This window comes from Salpingoeca rosetta, assembly GCF_000188695.1.
Source record: "Salpingoeca rosetta unplaced genomic scaffold supercont1.2, whole genome shotgun sequence".
Classification (NCBI taxonomy): Eukaryota; class Choanoflagellata; order Craspedida; family Salpingoecidae; genus Salpingoeca; species Salpingoeca rosetta.
The window spans coordinates 2370708-2395707 of NW_004754932.1; the positions used below are offsets into that span (position 1 = coordinate 2370708).

At 55.8% G+C, this 25000-nt stretch overlaps 9 protein-coding genes and 1 non-coding gene across 11 annotated transcripts in view; 7 read left to right on the plus strand and 3 right to left on the minus strand.

Annotated features, from left to right (window-relative positions):
- PTSG_01060 (uncharacterized protein) overlaps positions 1–741 on the minus strand; it is an 8890-nt gene extending 8149 nt beyond the window's left edge. The window contains exon 1 of the mRNA XM_004998478.1: positions 444–741. The gene's annotated coding sequence lies outside the window, so the exon portion shown is untranslated. The remainder of the gene's footprint in view (positions 1–443) is intronic.
- A 571-nt stretch (positions 742–1312) lies between these two features.
- On the plus strand, positions 1313–3498 carry PTSG_01061 (uncharacterized protein; the record flags this gene model as incomplete). Its single annotated transcript, XM_004998479.1, has 4 exons — positions 1313–1531; positions 1849–2035; positions 2347–2681; positions 3232–3498. The coding sequence occupies 4 exons, from the start codon at positions 1313–1315 to the stop codon at positions 3496–3498; spliced, it is 1008 nt and encodes a 335-aa protein (XP_004998536.1).
- A 28-nt stretch (positions 3499–3526) lies between these two features.
- PTSG_01062 (uncharacterized protein) lies at positions 3527–5939 on the plus strand. The gene is made up of 7 exons (XM_004998480.1): positions 3527–3672; positions 3863–3931; positions 4128–4217; positions 4399–4488; positions 4622–4718; positions 4990–5405; positions 5614–5939. The coding sequence occupies exons 1-7, from the start codon at positions 3577–3579 to the stop codon at positions 5662–5664; spliced, it is 909 nt and encodes a 302-aa protein (XP_004998537.1). The 5' UTR covers positions 3527–3576; the 3' UTR covers positions 5665–5939.
- PTSG_01063 (succinyl-CoA:3-ketoacid CoA transferase) lies at positions 5781–11045 on the minus strand. Its single transcript, XM_004998481.1, has 15 exons — positions 10740–11045; positions 10336–10426; positions 9881–10016; positions 9471–9642; positions 9187–9239; positions 8822–8976; positions 8551–8602; positions 8214–8315; positions 7950–8057; positions 7648–7696; positions 7320–7468; positions 6899–6988; positions 6622–6702; positions 6389–6466; positions 5781–6174 (listed from the first exon to the last, which is right to left on the minus strand). The coding sequence occupies exons 1-15, from the start codon at positions 10924–10926 to the stop codon at positions 6118–6120; spliced, it is 1560 nt and encodes a 519-aa protein (XP_004998538.1). The 5' UTR covers positions 10927–11045; the 3' UTR covers positions 5781–6117.
- Positions 11046–11159: 114 nt separating this feature from the next.
- On the plus strand, positions 11160–15437 carry PTSG_11683 (uncharacterized protein). Its single transcript, XM_004998482.1, has 12 exons — positions 11160–11681; positions 11940–12054; positions 12218–12352; positions 12579–12831; positions 13067–13116; positions 13249–13291; positions 13499–13568; positions 13681–13799; positions 13960–14132; positions 14311–14382; positions 14621–14861; positions 15093–15437. Exons 1-12 carry the CDS (start codon positions 11227–11229, stop codon positions 15269–15271), a joined length of 1905 nt encoding a protein of 634 aa, XP_004998539.1. The 5' UTR covers positions 11160–11226; the 3' UTR covers positions 15272–15437.
- Positions 15423–17548, plus strand: PTSG_11684 (uncharacterized protein). Its single transcript, XM_004998483.1, has 7 exons — positions 15423–15656; positions 16051–16131; positions 16328–16371; positions 16519–16630; positions 16889–17071; positions 17222–17252; positions 17414–17548. Exons 1-7 carry the CDS (start codon positions 15525–15527, stop codon positions 17488–17490), a joined length of 660 nt encoding a protein of 219 aa, XP_004998540.1. The 5' UTR covers positions 15423–15524; the 3' UTR covers positions 17491–17548.
- A 118-nt stretch (positions 17549–17666) lies between these two features.
- Positions 17667–21033, minus strand: PTSG_01067 (the record flags this gene model as incomplete). Of its 2 annotated transcripts, none has more annotated exons than XM_004998484.1 (7): positions 17667–17830; positions 18068–18676; positions 19003–19143; positions 19324–19418; positions 19616–19724; positions 19939–20091; positions 20396–20905. In XM_004998484.1, the coding sequence occupies 7 exons, from the start codon at positions 20903–20905 to the stop codon at positions 17777–17779; spliced, it is 1671 nt and encodes a 556-aa protein (XP_004998541.1). The 2 variants fall into 2 exon arrangements, with proteins under 2 accessions (XP_004998541.1, XP_004998542.1); XM_004998485.1 differs by having other exon boundaries at positions 17777–18253; positions 18389–18676; positions 20396–21033.
- Positions 21034–21040: 7 nt separating this feature from the next.
- PTSG_01068 (uncharacterized protein) lies at positions 21041–22914 on the plus strand. The gene has a single exon (XM_004998486.1). The coding sequence runs from the start codon at positions 21047–21049 to the stop codon at positions 22856–22858; it is 1812 nt and encodes a 603-aa protein (XP_004998543.1). The 5' UTR covers positions 21041–21046; the 3' UTR covers positions 22859–22914.
- Positions 22915–23616: 702 nt separating this feature from the next.
- Positions 23617–23689, plus strand: PTSG_20057. Its single transcript has one exon. It is a non-coding gene; the product is annotated as a tRNA-Thr (tRNA).
- Positions 23690–23909: 220 nt separating this feature from the next.
- Positions 23910–25000, plus strand: part of PTSG_01069 (uncharacterized protein) — a gene marked incomplete at both ends in the record, with an annotated part of 2171 nt that continues 1080 nt past the window's right edge. Inside the window, 3 exons of the mRNA XM_004998487.1 lie at positions 23910–23971; positions 24296–24458; positions 24818–25000. The exon at positions 24818–25000 is cut by the window's right edge and continues 1080 nt beyond it. Coding sequence (XP_004998544.1) covers positions 23910–23971; positions 24296–24458; positions 24818–25000 — 408 coding nt within the window. The remainder of the gene's footprint in view (positions 23972–24295; positions 24459–24817) is intronic.

The following is a 25000-nucleotide window of genomic DNA, read 5'->3' on the forward strand; positions in this document are numbered from 1 at the left end:
CCTCGAGCACTTTGCAAAGGGAGGCAGCAGGATGCCAGCTCCGACAGCAGGATGACAGCACCGACAGCAGGGTGGCCGACAACACATACACACACACACACTCACACACACACATACTCTCACAAACATAAACCATATCGACAAACGGACCGAGTACAGCGCAAGTGTAACGCAACAAGGCACAAGCACAGGCGTGGAGGGCGTTTGGGCGCGCAAACATGGACATTCTGAACGAACCAGTAGTTCTCCGAGGTTGTCGATGACAAACTCGCCCTTTTCGGTCTCCACACTCCCGAGCTGGGTTGCGTCAACGCACACACACACACACACACACACACACACACACACACACACACACACACATGACCAAGCAAAGCATTCCAACACATCATCGAGAACCGGACCAGATCGCAAGGAGGCCACGACAGCGTCAGGGCACGCACCGGCTGTCGCACGCAGTCTTGTCGATGACGAGATGTGATGTTTGTTTGTTGGGTGTGGGAAGCAGAGCGCGGTTTCCCAACACCACGACACAGAACAAAGAAAGACAGAAGGACTTCTTGCTTGCTTGCTTCTTCGTCTCTGGCGTGCGGCCGTCTGGAACGTGCAGCGCCCACGCAATGAAGGGATGTGAAGTGCGTCAGCCGCTCCTCACGCAACCAAACACCAAACACCAAACGCTCAAACACACCTCCAAGCAATCACACCACCACCAAGAAGAAGAAGAAGAAGAAGAAGAAGAAGAAGAAACGCCAGCAACACCAACTCTCTCGCACGCACGCAAATCAAAACACAAACACCGCACAGCAAGCAACAGCACCAACCAATCAACAAGCAACAAGGCTCAAGGAATCAAAAGTGCGCGAAGAAGGCAGGCGGCAGCAATGCGGAAATTTATTGAACTTCACGAAAGAAAATCGTAGAACTTCGCGACCAAGGACCAGAACGCGAAATTATTCGGTGGGGAGGACAACCGACTCGGCAACGGACATCCAACCAATCCAGGTGTTGAGTGCTGAGGTTGTGTGCTGAGGTTGTGTGCTGAGGTTGTGTGCTTGAGTTGCTTGAGTCTGCTTGCTTGCTTGCTTGGTTGCTTTGTTGACGAGGGCCACCACATGATGTCAACACTGCACGTGCGTTAATAAGTTACGCAGCCTGGCAGATCAAATCAACAGTCAGCACTCCACTGAAAGCACTGCTGCTGTTGCTGTTGCTGCTGCTAAGCAAGGCGGACACCCGTTGCTTGGTTCTTGTTGTGCTTTACGTTAGAGTGTTTGTGTTGGGTGCTGGGCCCGCATCCAACTACTCCAGGATGGCATCCATGGCGTTGGTGGGCGGTGTGCCAGTGGCTGTGGCCATCACGGGGACACATTCGTTTTTGCTCGCGCTCACCAAGGACGACACAGGCCGCATTCCGTTCTCCTCGGCATCCGTTGTTCTGCTCCAGGAGACAACCAAGCTGCTCATCTCCATTGCGTTTTCCCTTTCCAGTCGCACGTGGTCCGTGTCCACCTCAGATTGGGTCTACTTGGTACGCGCTCGTGCGCGTCGTTGTGTGTGTGTGTGTGTGTGTGTGTGTGTGTGTGTGTGTGTGTGTGTGTGTGTGTGTGTGTGTGTGTGTGGAGAGGGTGGACGCTGTGCTTTTCCGTCGTGGTGTGTGGCGGTGTCTGTTGTGTGTGTGTGCGTTGTCATGCGTGTGTTTTCTTTGTTGTATGCGCATTGGACTTCTTCTGCCGCTCTCCCTGCTTTTGACCCCTTCTATTGCGCTACCTTCGACAAACCCTCTCACAACCACTTCTTTCCTTCCCCTCCCCTTTCACACACACACACACACACACATCTTCACAGGTGCCCTCGCTGTGCTATGCTTTGAATAACAATGCAGCCATCTTGCTGCAGCGGCACATGGACTCGGCAACCTTCCAAGTGCTGTGCAACTTCAAGACTGTCACCACGGTTCTCTGCTTCTATCTCTTGCTCAGGCGCACCTTTACGCCACGCAAGTGGCTGGCTCTCCTCATCCTCTTTCTCTCCGGTGAGAGCATGTCGTGTGTGTGTGGGTATGTGTGGGTGTGTGTGTGTGTGTGTGGGTGTGGGCACGTGTGTGTGTGGGTGTGTGGGTGTGTGGGTGTGTGTGTGTGTGTGGGTGTGTGGGTGTGTGGGTATATATGTGTGTGTGTGTGTGTGTGTTCAGTACAGCTGCACGCTGAAACTCACGATCCCCCCTCCCCCGCTTCTCTGTGTCCCTGTAGCTGAAGCAACGCCAAGCTCACCCAGCACCTTGTTTGTTCCTTCCCCTTGTTCCACCACACTGCACCACTCCCTATGATACACCCTCTCTCCCAGGTACGCTGAACACCGTCTCGGGGTTTCAGCTGCACGCGACGGAATGGAACCCGGCGAGCGTGTTCATCACCCCGATTGGCGTTGTTGGCATGCTTCTTTATTGCTTCAACAGCGGGTTTGCCAGCGTGTATAGCGAGGTGATTATGAAGCGCAACCCAGAGCCATTTTTCGTGCAGAGCATCAAGCTCTATTTCGGCGGCGCGGTGATCAACGCCGTGCTGGCCGCCATCTCCCTGCACTCGCCTGCGGACTTCTTCACCGGCTTCTCCGACCTCACGTGGGCCATCATCCTCACGCAAGCCATCAACGGCATCATCTACGGCTACGTCATCAAGGTGTGTGTGTGTGTGTGCGTGCAAATGTGCGAATGTGTGTTTATGCGAATATGTGTGTGTGTGTGTTTTCGTGCGAATGTGTGTGTGTGTAAGTGGGAAGGGATGTGTTTCTGCGTATGTTCGGCCTCTGCCCTGTGCCCGCCCTGCGTGTACTTGCTGCATGTATGCTTGTATGGGTCCGTTGGTTCCTAATTGCTCCCTTTGTGGCCCCACTTGTACCTGGATGAATCGTTGTCTGCCATAGCTGTACGCTCTGCCATGCCAACTCGCCCCAATGCGCCTTCCTCCCGCCCTCCTTCCTCACATCTGCTTTTCTTCGCATGCACACACAAACACGCCCACACACACACACACACACACACACACACACACACACACACACACATCCACACACGCACATCCACACACCCACACACACGCACGCACACACACACACACGAACGCACGCACACACACACACACACACACACACACACACACACACACACACACACGCAACTCTTCTTCCACATCCCCAACTTCTTCCACATCCCCAACTGCCCATCTGCAGCACGCCAGCAACATTCTCAGGTTATTTATCGTTGCAGTGTCCATGCTGTTGGCCACAGCAACCTCGGCCGTGGTGCTTGGGGCGCATCTCAGCTTCCCGTTCCTGTGCTCCGCTGCGGGCGTCCTTGCCGCCATCGTTCTCTTCAACACCGCAGCTGGAGATCCAAAGCAAAAGCCAAAGCACTCAAAGCATAACCACCGCAACACTCTCAGCAACCCCAATGCTCACCACCATTCACCGCCACCATCGCCCACCAAAACCGTTTAATTGTCGAGTATTTGCCGTCACATAAACAATCTTCCCAACTTCGAGCGGCCAAGCAACAAACAACAACAGCGAGTGAGCATGGCTGAGGACGCGGCGCAGCTCAGGGCAGAGCTGGAGGAGCTGAAGGCCCACACAGAGTCCATGAAGCAAGAGCTGGAGAAGGAGTTGAACCAGGTTGGTGGTGGACATAATGTGACATAAACAATAATTTGCAGAGTGACACAGCACACGTACACACACGAACACGCACACATGACAACACATGCACCTTTGCACACAGCACACACACACACAAGTGCACGCACTCACACGCACACATGAATAACCTGCTTTGTTTTCCTTTCATCATGGCAATGCGCTCCAGGCACACAGTCAATTGAAGAACGAACGCCAACGGCGTGCAAAGTTGGAACGGGACTTTCAGGACATCAAGGTGCGTGCAGTGGTTTCATGCACAGCGCCCAAGCAACCGTAGACAACGCATCTGCTCACTCGCATAGCACATGTGTTGGCACACACACACGCACGCGCACACGCACACGCATACACACACGCACGCACACATACTCTCTCTCTCTCCCTCCCTCGCTCTTGTCAACTTACTCTGGCTGTTGTCACCCATGTTGCAGACAAAGTATGACAGCACGGTGCAACAGAGCCAGACGGACGTGACCAAGCTGAAATCCCAAGTCCTGTCGCTTGAAGAAGAGCGTGTGACGGTGCGTGCGCAGCATCCAAGTGGCTTGTCAAGCTGAGCCCTTGCTATTTGTCCAGATGTGGCCTTGCTACTGTCGTCGCTCTAGTTATTTCGCACCTGCCGCTGCCACCTTTGTCATGTGTACCCTCACTATTATGTGACGACTGCATATCGGTAACTGGCGCTATGGTGGTGGTGTGTAGCTCCGCAAGCGCGTGACCGAGCTCGAGGACACACAGGACGATCTGGAGCGAACAACGCGACAACAGGAGGTCACCATCCAGCAGTTGCAGGTACGCACACTTGCTGATGGCTGGCTGCTGTGACTCTAAGAGAAGCACAGCGGTTCGATGCCTGCGATGTGTCTGCTCACCTCTTGTTTTGTTTTGTTTTGTTTTGTTTGCACGTGTGTGCGGTTGGATGTAGGACGACCTGAGTGACAAACTGGAGACCTTGGCGCTGGTTCAAGGAGAGCTTGAGGAGATGCAGGATGATAAGCAGCACATGAAGCAGGCCCTCAACGGTACAGCCAACACTGCCATCACGTGTGTGTATGTGTGTGTGTGTGGGGGGGGGGGGTGTGGGTGTGAGGGAGAGTGGGAGAGTGGGAGAGTGAGTGCATGCGTGAGCGTGGAGCTATCCCTCTGTGTGTGTGTGTGTGTGTGTGCATGTGTGAGTATGGAGCTGTTGTTGCGCTTGTGTGTGCGTATCACGCTTACTTCGCTTGCGTAGCTGGTGCGTCCCCTCGGCCTTTTTCCTTTTCACACACATGTGCGGTCGTTGGTCCCTTCCAGATGCCGTTGATGAAGCGTCTCTGCTGCGAGAACGATTGCAATCGCTCGAATCGACCGAGCACACAAACCACACACCACACGCGCAAGAAGCACACCAACAGCAGCACCAACAACAACATGGCGACGAGCAGCAGGGGCGAGAGGAGGCGGAACTTCAGTCGCTGCTGTCGTCTCCTGGTGTGAACACACACACATCCAACATGACAGCACCAGGTGCTGACAGCATCCCCACACAGAACCACCGCCATGAACAACAACAGCAGCGAAGGCGGCAGGGTTCACTGGGTAGCACAAGCTCCATGGCAACGGTGGTGGATGAGCTGTCCGTGTTTGAGCGCAGTTTAACCCCGCGTGACACGCTGCGGTATCGGCTGAGAACCTTCAAGATGCTCCTTCTTGCGTCAAGTCGACTATCGGTGTGTGTGTGTGTGTGTGCGTGTGTCTGTGTCTGTGTCTGTGTCTGTGTCTGTGTCTGTGTCTGTGTCTGTGTCTGTGTCTGTGTGTATCTGTGTCTGTGTGCTTCACCACGTCCAACCTGGCCACCACTGCCCGCACTTGCTTCTAACCAAACCTTCCAAACACCCCTCCCTGCCCTCCTTTTTCTCTGATTGCTGGCATTTTCAGGCCCTGGAGGATCAGCTGCCGGCGTCTGTTGTTGGCATCGACACATTCTAGTGACCACACACACACACACACACACAAACACACGAACACCCTCTCTGATTCTTTTAGCATGTTACGCTACGACAACAGCGCGACTTTGCTGTGTACAGCTGTAACAATACTTGATCTCTGTGCTTGATGGTTGCTGTATTGGGCTGGTGGTCACATCACACCACATCGTATCACATGTCACATATCGGCACATCACACTGCTTGCCATGAACATCCATACGTGAACAGCCTGCGCTGTCCTGTATTGAACTGTCAGCAGAAAACAAAACATCAGCAAACAAATGCACGACTACGAAGAGGGAACGACAACAAACAAACACCAACAAGCAACACGCACGGCCACCACGCACACGCACGCGCATGTGCTGCAACGCTGGATGCAGCAACACCAACGGTGGTGGGTGGGTGTCTGGTGGTGCCGTGGTTGGAAAAATCAATACGGGAGGGGAGCGCTTATGCGTCCATCGCCTTGAGGTTGTCGCTGACAGCAAACGGGGCGCCCGTGGCAGCCTGCAGCACGGAAGGAAAACAAGTGAGTTGAGTGAGTGAGTGAGTGAGTGAGTGTGTGTGTGTGTCTGTGTCTGTGTCTGTGTGTGTCTGTGTGTGTCTGTCTGTGTGTGTCTGTGTGTGTGTGTCTGTGTGTGTGTGTGTGTCTGTGTGTGTGTGTGTGTCTGTATGTGTGAAGGCCAATGCAGCGAGCGCGCACGGCACCCTGCGTAGTCACCTTGACGTCGTCGACGGAGACGCCATCTGCAATCTCGATGAGGGTGAGGCCGGTCTCGGCGGACACGTCAAACACACCCTGCTCACACGCAGCACCATGTGGTCGTGGTGGTGGTGGTGGTGGTGGTGGTGGTGAGAAAGAAGAGGACGAAAGCCGGGGGGGGGGGGAAGAGCATGGAAAGCATGCTGCAAGACACGTGATCGAGAACGACAAGGCACGGCCACGGAACGAACCATCTCTGTGATGATGCGGTCGACGCACTTCGGGCCCGTCAGCGGCAGCGTGCAGTTCTCGAGGATCTTGTGCGCGCCGCTCTGTGGATGGTGTGAGGTGGTGTGTACATTGCATAGTGCATCAAGAAGAAAGGGATTGATTGACTGATGGGCGTGAAGAGGTGATGCGGATTAAGAAGTCGGGGCAAGCTGTGACGCCGTGCAATCAAATGCAGACTGAGGCGAAGCCGTTGACAAGAGCGAGCGTGGCAATGCACAATAGAAGGAGGCAGCAAACCTTGGCGCAGTGCTCCATGGTGATGACGACACGAGAGCCGGGGGCAGACACGAGATCCATGGCACCGCCCATGCCCTTGACCATCTTGCCCTGCGCATGTGGGGCGGCAGGGTGGTGACAGATGACACAAGGAGTGGTGAGCATTGAGGTGGAAGGAAAGGTTGAGTTGGTGTTGTGGTGGTTGCCGCGGAACAGCAACTGCGCACTTACAAAGCGACACACGACACAAACAAACAAACACAGCACACACAGCACACACACGCACACACACACACACTCTCTCTCTCTCTCTCTCTCTCTCTCTCTCTCTCTCTCTTTCTCTCTCTCAATCACACACACACACAACACAGCAACACAGCCACAATTACACCTCAACAAACTGGACACACAGCACAATACAACAGCAAACAGGAGGCCGGACCGGGATCATGAAGTTTGCGAGGTCGCCGTACTGGGAGACCTGCATTGCGCCGAGGATGGTGAGGTGGATGTGCCCACCGCGGATCATCGCAAACGAGTCGTCAGACCCAAAGAACGACGACCCGGGCAGAACCTTGACCGTCTCCTTGCCTGGTGGTATTGATGGCGGTGATGATGTGAGAGTTGGAGTTGATATGGTGAGACGAGGATGAGGACGCAAGGGGAAGCATGAGACAAGGGAACGTACACACACACACACACACACACTCACTCACTCGCACACTCACACACCCTCACACTCACACACTCTCACACTCACATACACACACCTGCGTTGATCAGGTCTGGGTCTTCCTCGCCCTTCTTGGGGAATGGGCCCTAGTGACGCCCCCGCAACACCATGTGCGCGCAACACAAGCAGTATACGGTGAGCGTGAAGGGAGCAAGCGATACGACGACAAAAGATTTCAAGCCAAACGATCACATCGTCCTTCCACTCATCCTATTCATACACATGCACAACACACACACACACACACACAGATACACACAGACAGGTACACACACAGACACACCACCACCACCACCACCGCCGCCACCGCCACCACGTCTCGTTGGTTTGTGGACGTACGAGGCCGAGGACGCCGTTCTCAGACTGGAGGGAGACGTTCATACCCTCTGGGATGAAGTTGGATGCAAGCATCGGCATACCAATACCAAGGTTCACAAACATGCCGTCCTACACCAGTCACAGGCGAGCACACGCGTGTACAGGCATGAGACGGCTGCGTAGGTTTATCAACGGGGGAGGGGGTTACAAAAGCACAGCGAACAACAGGAGGATGACGATAGTATTGCTTGCAGGCAGCATGCGTCACCACCATCACCAGCGCACCTTGAACTCCTTGGCAGCACGACGGATGATGAGCTCGCGCTTGGCGGCGGGCGCGCCGGGCGCAGGCGGGGCGTGGTCGCCATCCTTGGCAAGCGTCAGCCGCTGCATTGTTGTTGGTGGCGGTGGGGGTATGATGATGGTGGTGGTGGCGAGGGTGAGGGTTGATGAATTCGGTGAGTCCGAGAGAATGTGTGTGTGTGTGTGTGTGTGTGTGTGTGTGTGTGTGTGTGTGTGTGTGTGTGTGTGTGTGTGTGTGTGTGTGTGTGTGAGGGGGGGGGGGACATTCTCCTCAAATTGTTCTCCTTTCGTGCTTGCAAGCACAAATATGGCCACGCACCTCGATGCGCTTCTCCATGTGGTCTGCCTTAAACACGCGTTTCACATACACGCTGCACGCATGTAACATGTGACACGTAAGATGAGACCACACAACTCACAGCACAAACGATGTGTCAATGCACAGAGCACGCTGCAAACCGGCGCTCACCCAGAGCTCACCACAGCAGACAATGCTTCATGCACAATAGTGCTTGTGTGTGTGTGTGTGTATGTGTGTGTGTGTGTATGTGTGTGTGTGTGTGTGTGTGTGTGAGTGCGTGTGTACGGACCTGGGCACGTGGATGCAATCTGGGTCGAGCTCGCCAACAGGAACAATCTCCTCCACCTCAGCGACCGTCACCTTTGCTGCCCGGGCCATGGCCGCGTTGAAGTTGCGCGCCGTCTTGCGGAACACCAGGTTGCCCGCCGTGTCCGCCTTCCACGCCTGCACACACGCACACGCGCGCATTGTGTGTGTGTGTGTGTGTGTGTGTGTGTGTGTGTGTGTGTGTGTGTGTGTGTGTGTGTGTGTGTGTGTGTGTGTGTGTGTGAGTGTGTGTGTGTGAACAAGAGGTGGTCAGCGTTGGCTGGGGTTTGTTGGAAGAACACAACAGCACGTGTACAAACACACAGTGCACAGCTGTCCACGACTTACGCGAACGAGAGCAAAGTCGCCGGTAATCGCCTCCTCCATGATGTACGGGACGCCTGGCACACGCAAGCAGCAGCAGGGAGGGGGAGGGGAGATGTGAGGTCATTGAATTAGGGGGGGGGGATGGTAGACACAGAGCGAACAAACCCGATGGCGGGAGGGAACGCATGTAACCATTTTTTCACACACACACACTCACACACACATGCACACACATGCACATGCACACACACACACATGCACACGCTCACGCTCACAAACGAGACAAGCAAGGCAAACTTCCACACCGTTAAACTCGCGGCTCTCGCGGGGTTTGCTGGGGATCTCAATATCGCCGCTGCCGTCGGCCTTGTACTTGATGGGCGCACCACCCTCGTGGATGATTGTCCCATATCCGGTGGGGGTGAAGAACGCCGGGATGCCCGCGCCGCCCGCGCGAATGCGCTCGGCAAGCGTGCCCTGAGCGTGTTAGGAGGGTGGATGGATGGAAGGCGGGGGGAGTTGGAGAAACAAGGAATGAGGGTGATATATGCCGTCGTGTGTGTGTGTGTGTGTGTGTGTGTGTGTGTGTGTGTGTGTGTGTGTGTGTGTGTGTGTGTGTGTGTGTGTGTGTGTGTGTTGTCGATGAACTTGTTGCGCCGACAACGACAGGGTTCACATGCTTGCAGACGAAGCCATGATCAAGTCAACGACGCACCTGCGGTGTAAGCTCGACCTCGAGCTCGCCGCCAATGTACTGCCGCTCAAACTCCTTGTTCTCGCCGACATACGACGAGATCATGCGCTTGACCTGCTTGTTCTTCAGGAGAAGGCCGAGGCCAAAGTCGTCCACACTGGAAAACGCCAACAGCAAACGAAAGGCGGAGGGAGTGCGTGCGCGCGAGCGTGTGAGTACATGGCCGTGGTCAGTGGAGGTGGTGGGCAGTTTCATGAGCACGGCTTCTGCTACACGATGGGCGTTGTGTGTTTTGTCTCACAACATACAACAAGTGTCCACATTCGCGCACCCAGACACACAAACATACAGACATGCAGTCACACACACACACACATGGACACAGACGCAGACACACACACGCACACGCACACGCACACACACACACACACACTCTCTCTCTCTCCCAGTGCTCTCTTTTGTCTCTCCCAACTGACCCAGCGTTGTTGCTGACGCAGGTAAGGTTCTTTGCGCCGCTCTTCTGCAGGGCAGCAATGAGGTTCTCGGGGATACCGCAAAGACCAAAGCCTGGGCAAAGCAGCACAAGTGAGGGGCGGGTTGTGAGGACGTGTGCTACATATTCCAATAGACAGAGAGAGAGAGAGAGCGAAGGGTGGAAGGGGCAGGCAAACACACACACACACACACAAGCGTGCACACACACAAGCGTGCACACACACAAGCGTGCACACACACACACACACAAGCGTGTGCACACACACACACGCACAAGCGTGCACACACACACACACACACACACACACACACACACACACAAGCGTGCACACACACACACACACATACACACAAGCGTGCACGCAACAGTGCACAGTGGACGCACCGCCGACCAGGAGCTTGGAGCCGTCCTGCACGCCAGCAATGGCCTCCTCAGCCGTCTCGCACACCTGCACCGCGCCGGTGCTGGCATGCCGCACGGAAACAGCAGCAGCAGCCTGTGCCAGGCGTGCCCCGCGCACAGCAACGGCAGCGGCGGCACGCACGCTCGCAACTCGCTGAACACCAAACATGGCAACACGACAACAACAAGCGAGGCAACACAAGCAAGCAAGGCAAGAAGGAAGGTGGTCGTGGGTTGTTGGTTGTTGTTGTGGGTGTTGCGTGTGTGGAGAAGAATGATGATGCACGCACTGTGTGTGTGTGAGGGCGCTGTGATACTATCTTTCATGGTGTCGCTTTTCACTACACAACTGAATTCAGTCGGTTCCCACGCTGCACGTTGGTGTACTTTTTTTTGTCGGTTGCAAATCTCTCCAGCCAACAAAGGAGACAAGCTGTGCCGGACCACACTGCAGTGCACCACCCTCACCATGGAGCGACAGGACCTGAAGGACAGGGTGGAGTGGGTGAAGGAGGCTGGGGCCTACAAGCCAGACGTCAACGGGAAGCGGGTTGAGCTGACAAAGCCGTTCTATCTCACACCGGCCGCCTCCGATGACAGCAAGGGCCCCGTGGCCGGTAAAGGCCCCGTGATTGAGGTGCCGGCGACAGACGCCACTGCCAAGCAGCAGACGGTGCCTGGTGAGCCCATCCTTGAGGCCATCCGTGCCCGTGATGACCTCAAGACCGTGTCCATGGAAGGCAACAGCTACTCAAAGCCCTTCTGCCAAGCCTTGGCTCACGTGCTCAGCTCAAAGACCACCATTGAGCGAGCCCTCTTCAACGACATGTTCGTGGGCCGCAAGATCCCGGACATCCACCCGTCCCTTAAGTTCTTTGCAGAGGCGTTTCTCAACTTTGACAACCTCACAGTCCTCGACTTCAGGTGTGTATATGCGTGTGTTAGGATGCTTTGTGAGTGCGTGTGAATGTTAGTGTGTGTGTGTGTGAGGATGGTTTGTGTGTGTGTGTGTGTGTTTGTGTGTGCGTTTGTGAATGCGCCTCTGTATCTGTGTGGAATCCCATATGTGTGTCAATGTTGTGGTCTATGCTGTATGCGTGCGTTGCTGGCGTTGACAGTAACTGTTGTTTCTCCTTGCTCCTCCTTCAACGTCTCGTAACGGATTGTGTCTCTGATGTTCAGTGACAATGCCGTCAACCCGAGCGGCGCGGAGAACATTGCGCCGCTACTGTCGCAGTGCCTCACCCTCAAGGAACTCTACCTCAACAACACCGGTGTTGGCCCGGCAGGCGGAGAGGTACAATGGAGGAGTGCTATGATTTGACCGCCTGCACGTCTCTTACTCTCCCTGCATGCATGATAGCGGGAAGTTGGCGCTGTGGAGCAGTCCTACATTGTATTCCTCACCCTCGTGTGTGTGTGTGTGTGTGTGTTGTGCTGCCCTCCCCCTTCCATGACAGACCATTGGCAAGGCGCTGCAGGCGGCACATGCACGTGGCGTGCAGTTGGGCCAGCCGTATTGCCTGGAGAAGTTCGTTCTTGGCCGCAGCCGCCTTGAAATCCCGGGCTGCCGGGAAGTCAGCAAGGCATTTGCTGTGAGTGTGTGTGTGTGTGCGTTTGTGTGAGCGCGCACGTGTGTGTGTTTGTGTGTGAGCGCGCACGTGTGTGTGTGTGTGTATGTGTGTGTATCTGCTTGTATCGGATTGCGCTGTGGTTGCTCACCTCCACATTGTCTCTTATCGACCTCTGCTCTTCTCACGTGTCCTTTATACACCACTCTACACCGCCACAACTTCACCTCACCACCGCCAATGCCGCCAGCGTATCCGTACCCTGCGCGAGATCCGCATCAACAACAACGGCATCTTCACGGAGGGCCTGGTTGACTTTGCACAGGCCGTGGCCAAGTGCCCCAACTTGGAGGTGCTTGAAGTGTCAGACAACCACCTCAAGACGCGGGCAGGCCTCGCCCTCGCAAAAGCCCTCCGTCACCTCAAGCGCCTGCGCGTGTTCATCTCCAGCGACACGGGTCTGCAGGACCGCGCTGGCCTGGCCATCGTCGACAGCCTTGCACGTGCGTAACGAGTGTGTGTGTCTGTGTCTGTCTGTGTCTGTGTGCGTGCGTGCGTGTGTGTCTTTGTCTGTGCGTGTGTGTGCGTGCGTGTGAGTGTGTGTGTGTGTGTGTCAGTGCTTGTTTGCGCATCTGTGGTGCGCCCGTCAAATGTGTCACCTCCTCCTCACAGTGTGCCCTGTCATGTTTGCACGTGTATGACGTTTTCCTTTCCTCCGTCGCTTCCCTGCGCACACAGACACGCCGATCAGCGTTCTCAACCTCGCATACAACGAAATGAGCAAGAAGGTGGAGTCTTGTGCAGGATGTGGACACTGCAAATGTTGATGTGTGTGCCGACCGCGTTGACGATGCATCCTAACCGCCACTTGTGTGTATGCCTCTGTGCATGTGTATGTGTATGTGTGTGTGTGTGTGCAGGTGCTTACAAGGATCCTGACCAAGCTCAACGGCAAGACGTTTGGTGCGTTTATCTCACGCTGCAGCATGCTTTGTGTGTGTGTGTGCGTGTGCGTGTGTGTGTGTGTGTGTGTGTGTGTGTGTGCAGAGAAACGTGCTTCGTGGTTGCTCAAGCAATTTCGCTTCCACGTCAATGAGCATTCCGTCACCCATCTCACCCCTATTTCCACGCCATCCATCCACCAAATACATGCGTGCATGCATGCAACAGAGCTGCTTGATGTGCAAGGAAATGAGTTTGGCGAAAACGGATACGCGCAGCTGGAAGACATGTTCCCAGGGTGAGGCTCCGCGTTCTCGATGCCCATGTGCCTGTGGACCCGTGAATGCACATGTGCCATTTCCTCTTCACCTCATTCACCACCCCCACCCCACCATCACCATCACCATCAGCGTGATGCCTGAGGATATGGACATTGAATCTGAGGCAGAGGAGGCGGAAGATGATGACGACGAGGACTACGACGATGAAGTCATCCCAGACCTCTCTCCAGTGCCGACCCGCCCAGCAGGTGTGTGTGTGTGTGTGTGTGTGTGTGTGTGTGTGTGTGTGTGTGTGTGTGTGTGTATCATTGTCTGGAACTCAGTATCAACGCGTGTGGGTTCAGTCTTCTATCATGCTTACCCTCACCCTCATCCTCACATTTTTCACCATCTCGTCGCCCACGATAGCCGCAGCACTTGCGGCAGCACAAGCACAGCCTGACAATGAGGAGGAGGAAGTGGACCGGGCTGTTGCCTCAATGTCTCTCTCCTCCACCGCCACCGCCGCCTCCGTCTACGGAACAACAGCGCCTATCCCGCTTCACAACATCATCCCCACACTCAAGACGTCAGACAACAAGGTCTGCCGTTGGTTTGGTTGTCTGTCTGTCTGCCTGCCTGTCTGTCTATCTGTCTGCCTGCCTCTCTGCCCATGTGTCTGTCTGCCTGTCCGTCTGACGATGCATGTCTGTTCGCCTGTGTGCATGTGTGCGCAACCACCGGCATCTACCCACTTCTCACCCGTGTCGGGCGAATCAGGCCGCCTTTGTGCGCATGGCGCTGGAGCCGTATCTCGTGCAGCCCACGGCCCTCAGCACGCTCTTCTTCGAGGTGTGTGTGTGTGTGTGTGTGTGTGTGTGTGTGTGTGCGTGTGTGTGTGTGTGTGTGTGTGTGTGTGTGTGTGTGCGTGCGTGTGTGTGTGTGTGTGTGTGTGTGTGTGCTGGAGGGTTTTGTTTTCTTTGTGTTGCGATCTGGTCCTCCACGGCTGCACACGCCCTTGACCAAACTGCCCACCGACCCAAACACCGTTTCCCTTATCGTTCTTGCTTCCTCATCTGTCGTCGTCCAGCTGTGCGACACGACGGACGGGAAGGTGACGCCTGCCGCTGCCGAGTATGTCGACGCGTTTATGCGGTTTGTGCTGCAGCACAACGCGAGCGCTTTCATCAATAGCGTGCTTGTTGGCCTTGGCTTGCTCAAGCCCGAGTACGTGTGTGCCGGGCGCGGGAAGATGCGGGCGCTTGAAGAGAGGATTGAGGACAGCCGTCTGCTGCCTGCATGGAAGGTTCTGCAGCACTGCATCGCACAGGGTGCGTACCAACGTGGGGCGGGGAGTGTTGTGGTCTTGTATGCGACTGTTGTGGTGTGTGGTGATGTGTGTGTATGTGTGTGTGTGGTGTGTGTGTGGTGATGTGATGTGTGGTGTGTTGTGATGTGATGTGATGTGTGGTGTGGTGTGGTGTGGTGTGGTGTGGCGTGTACTGTACTCTCGTGTACCTCTGTCACATCACCACACCGCACCATGTCATCTGGGGTTGCAGAGTATGCTGCTGGTGTTCGGTCGATGGTCGCTGCGGTTGCGAGCGACGAGAGCATCCAGCAGCGCAGTGCGTCTCGCTTCCACGCGTTCCTGCAGCAGACGCTGTACATGACAGCACCAAAGCACCCCGTCAACGCCCTTCGCAAGGCAGTCGTCGCCGCTGCCACCGCGTCGTCTTGACCATGAGGAGATGACGCCTTTGTAACGTCCTGTGTTACGTCGCATGCTCGTGTTGCGCACTGTGTGATTGTAATGTGATGTGATGCGATGTGATGTGTGTGTGTGTGTGTGTGTGTGTGTGTGTGTGTGTGCTGAGACATTGAACGAAGCAAACGAAGCAAGCAAATAGGAGTCTGGAAGGTGAAGCAACAACGCGCATAAAAACAACAGTGCGCAACGCAGAAGGAACAGGAGGAAGAAGACGTCGCAGGCAATGTCGTGTCGAGAGGAACATGAGGAGCACGGGGGGCACGACCACCACGGCCACCACGGCCACGATCACGACCATGATGAGCCAGAGCGAGGCGTGCAGTCGTCTCTCTACGACAGCATCGACTTGACAAAGGTGTGTGTGTGTGTGTGTGTGTGTGTGTGTGTGTGTGTGTGTGTGTGTGTGTGTGTGTGTGTGTGTGTGTGTGTGTGTGTGTGTGTGTGTGGGTGGGTGGGTGTGTGGGTGTGTGAGTGTGTGGGTGGGTGTGTGTCTGTGTCTGTGTCTGTGTCTGTGTCTGTGTCTGTGTGTGGAATGTGCCGATGTGTCTGTATGTCCGTCTGTCTGTCTGCCTGCCACTCCCTGCCTGCCACTCCCTGCCTGCCACTCTCTGCCTGCCACTCTCTGCCTGCCACTCTCTGCCTGCCACTCTCTGCCTGTGCATACATCAACACGCATACTTATATCCTTCCGCTTCTGCAACACGACTCCACTCCCCGGCGGTCACACGCTTGCACACTCGCGCCTCAAGGTTGTTGGGTTCAATGAAGCTGTGGAAGGGTCTGCGCAGAACGTGTTCAGACCACTGCACGAGAAGCAACTGCGAGATAAGGCAAGCGAGCAAGTCGTGTGATGTGCCCATGCCGCGGTTCACACGCACACACACACACACACGCATATGCATACACACACACATGCGCACAAGTACACACGCACACACGCACTCACATGCACGTATACTCACATACACGTACACTCACGTTCATTGTTGTCCATGACTTGCCTCTATGGTGTGTCTGTGCTCGCAGTACGTGGAGAGCGACGCGGACGAGCAGCTGATCATCCACATCCCGTAAGTCGCAGCAGCTGGAGCCGTGCACAGCACACACTCGCGTGCGCTCTCCCACACTCTCCCATGCGCTCACACACACTGATACACACACACTCACGCTCACACACACACACACACTTGCGTCTTCTCCTCACTGAACGCCGTCAGATTCACGGATGACGTGAAGATCAAGTCCATCTGCATCATGGGCGAGCCCGGGCCGCGCCACCCGTCACACGTTGCCGCATTCATCAACAGAGACGACATTGACTTTGACAACGTGAGTACAATACCATGTAAGCGCAGCATCCTCACTTGTTTACTTCCACTGTCTAGCTGTGACCGTATCCGCACGCGAAGCGCGTGAGCAACACCGCTGTTCAATTCACTCACTCACTCACTCACTCACTCACTCACTCACTCACACACACTCAGTTACTCACTCACTCACTCACTCACTCACTCACTCACTCACTCACTCACACACTCACTCACTCACTTACTCGCGTGCCCACACCCCTGCATGTTTACGCTGCAGGTGGAAGACCTCGAGCCCGTGCAGGAGTGGGACTTGGTTGAGGACGCCGACGGGGAGCAGGAGTACGAGACGCGCATCACAAAGTTCCAGGGCCTGCACAGCCTCACTCTCTTCTTCAGCGACACGTTTGGCGGCGACACCACCAAGATCCACTACATTGGGCTCAAGGGCGAGAGAAAGAAGGTTCGTCGCGCCCACATCTGCGTGATCTGCTGCTGCGTTTGGCGGGTGTCCTGCTGCGTTTGGCGGGTGTGACCATTGTTGCGTTACCCACTATGTGCTTTCTTTTGTCGCTGACATTCGTGCCGTTGACACATCCAAACGCTCGTGCAGGTGCACCGACGAACCATCATCACCATTGCAGGTGTGTGTGTGTGTATGTGTGTGTGTGTGAAAGTGTGTGTGAAAGTGTGTGTGTGTGTGTGTGTGTACATGCGTGTGTGTGCGTTGTGTGACTGTCTCCTGCTTCTATGAGCATTTTCTCACATCCACCTCACATGTGCATGTTCGCGCCACCACCTGAAGAGGTTGCTGCCCGCCCCGAAGACCACAAGACGACAATCAAGGATCACACAGCCAACACCTCAAAGACCATCCAGTAATCAACCAACGCAGCCGTGTGTGTGTGTGTGTGTGTGTGTGTGTCTGTGTGTGTCTGTGTGTGTCTGTGTGTGTCTGTGTGTGTGTCTGTGTGTGTGTCTGTGTGTGTGTGTCTGTGTGTCTGTGTGTGTCTGTGTTTCTGTCGTTGCCTGCCACAACAACACACCACGAATGCTTCTCCTATTTGCACCTTGTACTTTGATCTCAATGAAAACAACAACGACAATGCAATTGGACAGCAACACACAAAACGACACACGCACACACGTATACGTACGCATTCAACGGTTACAGTGCCTTCTTTGGCGTCTTCTTTGCCTTCTTGGCGGGGGTCTTGGCTGCCTTGGCGGGTGTCTTGGCGAGGGTCTTGGCTGCCTTGGCGGGGGTCTTGGCCGGGGTCTTGGCAGGTGTCTTGGCTGCCTTGGCGGGGGTCTTGGCCGGGGTCTTGGCAGGTGTCTTGTTGGCATTCTTGGCTGGGGTCTTGGCAGGTGTCTTGGCTGCCTTGGCCGGGGTCTTGGCGGGGGTCTTGGCTGCCTTGGCGGGGGTCTTGGCCGGGGTCTTGGCAGGTGTCTTGGCTGCCTTGGCGGGGGTCTTGGCCGGGGTCTTGGCAGGTGTCTTGGCTGCCTTGGCAGGAGTCTTGTTGGCATTCTTGGCCGGGGTCTTGGCAGGTGTCTTGGCAGGTGTCTTGGCTGGGTTCTTGGCAGGTGTCTTGGCTGCCTTGGCAGGTGTCTTGTTGGCATTCTTGGCCGGGGTCTTGGCTGGGGTCTTGGCAGGTGTCTTGGCTGGGTTCTTGGCAGGTGTCTTGGCTGCCTTGGCAGGTGTCTTGTTGGCATTCTTGGCCGGGGTCTTGGCAGGTGTCTTGGCTGGGGTCTTAGCTGCCTTGGCTGGGGTCTTAGCTGCCTTGGCAGGTGTCTTGGCTGGGGTCTTGTTGGCATTCTTGGCTGCCTTGATTGGGGTGTTCACCTCCTTCATCACCTTCACGGCCTTGTCCGCCTGTGCGTTATTCTTGCGGCTCTTGGTCGCTGCTGGCGTTGCTGCTGCCGACTTGCCCTCCTGCTTCTTCGTCTCGTTCGCCTTGTGTTCCTCGCTCTGCTGCGTGGCTTGCTTCTTGCTCTCCTTCTTCCCCTCTCCCTTGGTCTTCTGCTTTGTCGCCTTCTTGCCCTCCTTCACAGCGGCTGTTTCAGAGGTCTGCACGCACGCACACACGCACAAACATATGGCCGCAGCACACACAGTCAGTGTCGTACGGGAGAAGGCACAAGGAGCTGACGCACTCACACCCACACGCGTGCACACGCACAAAGCACAATCCCCCAACACACGTGAACGCATACGCACGCACACACACCCAAAACAAACAAACAAACAAACAAACAAACAAACAAACAAACAAACAAACAAACAAACAAACAAACAAACAAACAAACAAACAAACAAACAAACAAACAAACAAACAAACAAACAAACAAACAAACAAACACATCCCTCCCACCCCCTTCGCCCTGGTGCCGCACCTTTGGCGCGGCGGCCTGTGCCTTGACAGTGACGGCGTCAATGTCGTACTTGACCCCATACGCGGCGAGCACCTGGCGCAGCTTCTTCCCCTTGGCGCGCATGCGCTTGGCCATGGCCGCGTACTCCGAGGGCACCCGCACCTGCACGTGGGCATTGTGGCGTAACAGTGTTTGCAGTGAGGAGCAGCAAGTGTGCACATAAAAATCTCACACACAAAAACGCACACACACACGCACACACACACACGCACAAACACACACGCACGCACACGCACACACGATACTATCCGCATGCATCCAGTGCCCATTGCGGCAACAGACCTTGTTGTGCTTGCTGCGCTGCACCCTGGCCATATCGACGCGACGCGGGCTGCGGAACAGCTGGTCGTGCACCTTCTCCGGAGGCACCACCCGACCTGCAGAAGCAACGAAGCGAAGGAGGGAAGTGGTGGTGGTGGTGGTGGTGGTGAGACAGCGCGAGCCGATGTCTGTCTGTGTGTGTGTGTGTGTGTGTGTGTGTGTGTGTGTGTGTGTGTGTGTGTGTGTGTGTGTGTGTGTACTTGTTCTGAACGCGTCGCAGCGGCGCTCTCCATCCCGCATTCACCAAACTCACATTTGAGGACGCGGTTGAAGAGGAGGTAGTTGTTCATGGTCTGAGCGACAATGTTCGCCACCTCGGCGTTCTCAAACTCAATAAACGCATAACCGCGCGAGCGACCCGACTGTTGACGTGAAAACACAGACGTGTGCACGACAGCAACGAGAAGTCGTGTTCATGAGCAAGAGAACGAGTATGTGCGAGTGCAGGGTGAGAGAGCATGGGTGTGAATGCGCCTGCAGGACAAAGGCACAAACCAGCAAACACGAGTGCATGCGAACCGCCAATGCAGCAGAGCAAACGGATGTGCTGCAAGCGGGAGCGAACACGCCACGCACCTTTGGCGAGATGGAGAGACGGAGGCGGGTGACCGCACCAAACTGGGAGAAGAACTTGTTCATTTGCGGCTCAAAGAAGCCATAGGGGATGTGGCTCAAGTAGACAACGGCCCGGTTTGGAGGGGTGGGGCGCACTGTGTTGCCCTTGCTCTTCTGTCAGCATGATTGAAAGAGTGGAAAAATCAGTTGTAGCATCAGTGGGTGACACTGCACGTAGAGGGAGGGCCATTACACACGCAGATTTGGGGGGGGGGGTGACAGACGCAAACACAAACACACACACACAAACACACACACACACACACACACACACACACACACACACACACACGCACACACACACGCACGCAAACAAACACACATACATACATACAAACACACACACACACACAAACGCACGCACACACACAAACGCACACACAGAGGCAGGCATGAGACGCTTTTCGTTGTTCATTACCTTGGTCTTCTTGATCTTCAGCTTGATGATCTCATCCTTTGTATTGTTCTTGTCCTTTTGCTGCTTTGTCTGCTTCTTGGCAGCCTTGGTCTGCTGCGCTTTCTTGCCTTGTGCCTGCTTGTGCTTGGTGGCTGGGGTGTTCCCCTTGGCGCTCTTCTTGTTGTTGTTGTTGTTGTTCTTCACCTGCGTCTTCGCCTTCTTCGCAGCAGGCTGCGCGCCGCTGTCCTCAACAGCGGCAATCTCCTGAGCAGGGCTGCCGTTCTCCGTAGCTGTTGCTGTTGTTGCTGTTGCTGTTGTTGCTGTTGTTGCTGTTGCTGTCGCCTTCTTCTTGGCCTGCTTTGTCTTGTTGGCTGTGGTTGTCTTCTTGGCTCGCTTGGCGGATCCAGCGGCTGCCGATGCGACGGTGGCCTCCTCCACTGCTTGCTGCTGTTGGATCTTTTCCTTCTTCTCTTCAGCGCCTGCAGCCGCCTGTGCGGTGCGCTTGCCCTTCTTGCCCTTTGTCCTGGCCATCCCTGTCTGTTGTGCTTGTGTGTGTATGTGTGTGTGCTTGTGTGCGTGTGTGGTTGTGTGCGTGTGTGTTCTGTGCTGTGGTGTGGTGGTGCACACGTGGGTCGAAAGAAACTTTGCTCCTATGTTCACAAATCGCAAACGATGAGCAAACAGCAGCAGAAGAAGCGGAGCAGGCAGAAGAAGACAAGGAAGAAGGGTGGTGGGGGTGGTGGGGGTGGTTTGGTTGGCGTGGCTGCTGCGGTGGTGGTGCTGGGGTTGGCATGGCTGCTGGTGTGGCCGTCATGGTGGCCCTTTTCGGGCAACAGCAGCGCCAGCGTTCCTGTAGATTGTGAGCAGGCGCTGCAGGACATGGCTGGAGCTGTTGCTTTCAAGGACAGCAAGCCGTTTCGGGCACTGAACCTGGCAAACGCGGTCCTGTCTGGCCCAGGGCCTGCGGCATGCAGCCTCCAGCACAGCGAGGAGCGGTTTCTGCTATTCTCTCGCGCAGCGGACGTGTACTCGCACATGAAAATGTACCCGCATGCCATCAAGCTGCGCCTCAAGGGCCTGCAGGCCCTGGACCACTTGCAGCAACAGCAGAAGCAGCCGCAGAAGCACGCCGACGACCCTGTGGTCAACACGGCCCTGGAGCGCGTTGCGCAGGCGGCAGCGTTGGCCACGGACATGTACCTGAACTTTGAGTATGACGATGCGCTTGGCGTCTTGGAAAGCACCCTGCAGCAGTATCCCCAACAACAACAGCAGCAACAGCAGCAGCAGCAGCAAGACGTGAGCGTGCTGCCGTCGGAGGCGAGGGCAGTGCTGCTGCAGCTGCAGTCCACGATCTACGAGTGCAAAGGTGATCTGCCGACAAGCCTGATGCTATTCGAGGAGGCGCTGAAGCAGCCAGGTGTGCGACCGACGCTGCGCGTCATGCAGCAACACTACGACCTTCTGCAGCGAACGGCGGACCTGCCAAACATGCCGACAAGTGTTCGTGACGCCATGCTGTCGCGCCTCCGCTCGCTGGGCCAACTCCTCACCGGCCACGGCCCATGGGCCAGCGTCCAGCAGCTGCCGCGAACGTTCATTCCAGAACTGGTGTCGGAGCCACAACAGCCATCGTCGTCGTCGTCGTCGTCGTCGTCGTCATCTTCGATAGCGACGGCGCCATGGCATGACCCCTCCGAGCACCGTGGCGTTCAGCGGGCGGCGCAGCTGCTGCGCGAGCATACGGACGCGCTCAAGCGGGAGTTTGAAGGCATCAAGGAGCGTGGCCTGCTTCTGCCGGAACGGGAGTGCATCCACGACGCAACCATCCCCAGTGGCACGTGGATGCGGTATGAGTCGACGGCATACTGGCGCCCGCACGCCTCTGGTAGCAATTGCAGCCGCGACACGCCCGTTGCCTGCAGGCTCCTGAACACGTTGCGCAATGAGACGGGGCTGCATGTGCTCCGCGTTGGGTACAGCGCACTTGGACCCCGTGCCGTGCTCAAGCCACACTACGGCATGACCAACGGCCAACTGAAGCTGCACCTCGGGCTGGACGTGCCAACACGTGAAGAGGGTGGTGGTGAGGACGGTGACGGTGGTGAAGCAAGGGGCGTGGATGGTGTGGGCAGTGGTGGTGGTGAGGGGAAGGAAGGCACGGTGCCCTGTGCGTTTCTCAAGGTTGGCGACGAGGTGCGGTCGTGGGCGACGGGGCAGGTGCTGTTCTTTGACGACAGCTTCCTGCACAGCGTGAACAACACGTGCACACGGGAGCGGACCGTGTTCCAGGTCGTGTTCGCTCACCCGGACGCAGTGGCGCTCGCGCAGGCCCGGCGTAGTGCAAGCAACGGTGTGGGCGACGACAGTGGTGAGCATGTGAGGGAAGCGGGATTGGATGAAACGTTGCGCAGCCTGCTGTTTGGCAGCATCGGCGACGACGGTGGCGACAGCGGAGCTTGGGCTGCCATACCAGACCACTAAGCCCTGTATGTTTGTTTGTTTGTTGGGTAGGTGGTGGCGTTTCGGGCGTTTGCGGGCGTTTGCGGACGTTTGCGGGCGTTTGCGGGCGTTTGCGGGCGTTTGCGGGCGTTTGCGGGCGTTTGCGGGCGTTTGCGGGCGTTTGCGTTACTACATGACGGCCCGCGCATGGTTCCAAGTACAGTTTCAACTATCGTGCAAAGCGTATGTGAGGCAGAGAGGGGGGCAGCAGAGGGGGGCAGCAGTTGGGGAAGGAGATAGGGTGAGTGAGAGAGAGAGAGCTAGAGAGAGTGCACACACACACACAGCACACACACACACACACAGCACACACACACACACAGCACACACACAAACACTCACACACACACACACACACACACACTCACTCACACAGCACACACTCACTCACTCACACAGCACACACACACACACAGCACACAGCACACACTCACTCACTCACACAGCACACACACACACAGCTCACTCACTCACTCACACAGCTCACTCACTCACTCACACAGCACACTCACTCACTCTCTCTCTCTCTCACACACAGCACACTCACTCACTCGCTCACTCACTCACTCACTCACACACACACACACTCACTCACTCACACACACACACACTCAGCACACTCACTCACTCGCTCACTCACTCACTCACTCACACACACACACATGAAACACACACGCACGCACACCAAAGGCATTTGAAAAGTTCGCGGCAGCCACCCCCGGTACGTGAGCAATCCCTTGGGGTCTGTGGCCAAGCTGGCAAGGCGTCGGTCTTGTAAACCGAAGATCGGGGGTTCGAATCCCTCCAGGCCCTTTTTTTTTGTTGCGCTTTGATGACGACGACTGTGATGGTTCTTGTTTCAATCGCTTCTCCACTCAGATCGTTCCAGCAGCCATCACAGCCAGCAACAGGCTTTTGACGACGACGACTGCGAGGTCCTCGTTCCACCAGTAGCTCCTAAATCCATCGTAGGAGTAGTCGTCGTTTCACACTCAACATCAAAGACCAGACCGCTCAATAGCCCGCAGCGAAGATGCCACAGCTTCACGCGGTTGTGCTGATCGTGGATCAGCCTCGCCAGGACTCCCCCTCACGGTCAGACCAGACACTCGTGCCTTACGTGCACTGCGTGGTTGTGTGCCTGTTCGTGTGTCTGTCTATCTGTCTGGCTACCTGTCTGTCTACCTGTCTGTCTGTGCGTGGTTGTGTGTCCATCTTGTCTGTGTCTCGTGCAAACTGTATGTGGATGTGAATGCGAGCACACTGTGTGCATGCGTTCGTTCGTTCACGATCCCACTCCCCCCACCCCTGTTTCCTCCTGTGCGCGTGTGTGTGTGTGTGTGTGTGTGTGTGTGTGTGTGTGTGTGTGTGTGTGTGTGTGTGTGTGTGTGTGTGTGTGTGTGTGTACTTACTGTGCAGGATTTTAATCAAGACAGACGAGGACCAGCTGCAGAAGAAGGACGGGTGCTTACCGTCCTTGTCCCTCACCGCAGACAGCGATGATTCCTTTACACAACAAGTGTTGTCCTTTGCGGGAGAAGCCCTGATCAACACAGACTTGAACTTTGACGGCGTTATCAACGTGAGTGTGTGTACACTGTTGCGTGCGCATGCTTCTGTGTGTGTGTATGTGTGTGTGTGCATGCTTCTGTCTGTGTGCGTGTGTGTGTGTGTGCGTGTGTGTGTGTGTGCGCGCGTGCATGCTGTTGTGTGTGCATGCTTCTGTCTGTATGTGTGCGTGTGCGTGCGTACACTGTTGCGTGTGCATGCTTCTGTCTGTGTGTGTATGTGTGTGTGTGTGTGTGTGTCTGTGTACACTTCTATGTGTACGCACCTTCCTTCCCCTGCCCCTGTACCTTGCTTGCTCACATCTTTCACACGTCACGCGCCAACATGCCCAAAACACACGCACTCACACTCACATACACACACACACTACAGACAACCAGACACGAGCTGCAGGTGGTCATTTACTGCCGGGTCAGCGTGGTGCGCAACAGCGATGAAGAGAGTGACAGTGAAGCAACACAAGCCAAGCGCATGGCGCCAACGGTGCTCTTTCAATGGCACGATATTGCATTGCAAGAAGACCAGCAACAGCAGTCACGGTGTGCACGGCCGGAT

Coding starts and splice junctions, on each gene's coding strand:
- PTSG_11684 (XM_004998483.1), top strand. CDS start 15,525: ATGTCGTGTCGAGAGGAACATGAGGAGCACGGGGGGCACGACCACCAC. Junction 15,657..16,050: donor ACAGCATCGACTTGACAAAG/GTGTGTGTGTGT, acceptor TCGCGCCTCAAG/GTTGTTGGGTTCAATGAAGC. Junction 16,132..16,327: donor AGAAGCAACTGCGAGATAAG/GCAAGCGAGCAA, acceptor CTGTGCTCGCAG/TACGTGGAGAGCGACGCGGA.
- PTSG_01068 (XM_004998486.1), top strand. CDS start 21,047: ATGAGCAAACAGCAGCAGAAGAAGCGGAGCAGGCAGAAGAAGACAAGG.
- PTSG_01062 (XM_004998480.1), top strand. CDS start 3,577: ATGGCTGAGGACGCGGCGCAGCTCAGGGCAGAGCTGGAGGAGCTGAAG. Junction 3,673..3,862: donor TGGAGAAGGAGTTGAACCAG/GTTGGTGGTGGA, acceptor AATGCGCTCCAG/GCACACAGTCAATTGAAGAA. Junction 3,932..4,127: donor GGGACTTTCAGGACATCAAG/GTGCGTGCAGTG, acceptor CCCATGTTGCAG/ACAAAGTATGACAGCACGGT.
- PTSG_01063 (XM_004998481.1), bottom strand. CDS start 10,926: ATGTTTGGTGTTCAGCGAGTTGCGAGCGTGCGTGCCGCCGCTGCCGTT. Junction 9,643..9,880: donor AGGTCGAGCTTACACCGCAG/GTGCGTCGTTGA, acceptor TAACACGCTCAG/GGCACGCTTGCCGAGCGCAT. Junction 6,989..7,319: donor TCGCAAACTTCATGATCCCG/GTCCGGCCTCCT, acceptor CCACATGCGCAG/GGCAAGATGGTCAAGGGCAT.
- PTSG_11683 (XM_004998482.1), top strand. CDS start 11,227: ATGGAGCGACAGGACCTGAAGGACAGGGTGGAGTGGGTGAAGGAGGCT. Junction 13,292..13,498: donor GCTCAACGGCAAGACGTTTG/GTGCGTTTATCT, acceptor TGCATGCAACAG/AGCTGCTTGATGTGCAAGGA. Junction 14,862..15,092: donor GCAGCACTGCATCGCACAGG/GTGCGTACCAAC, acceptor CTGGGGTTGCAG/AGTATGCTGCTGGTGTTCGG.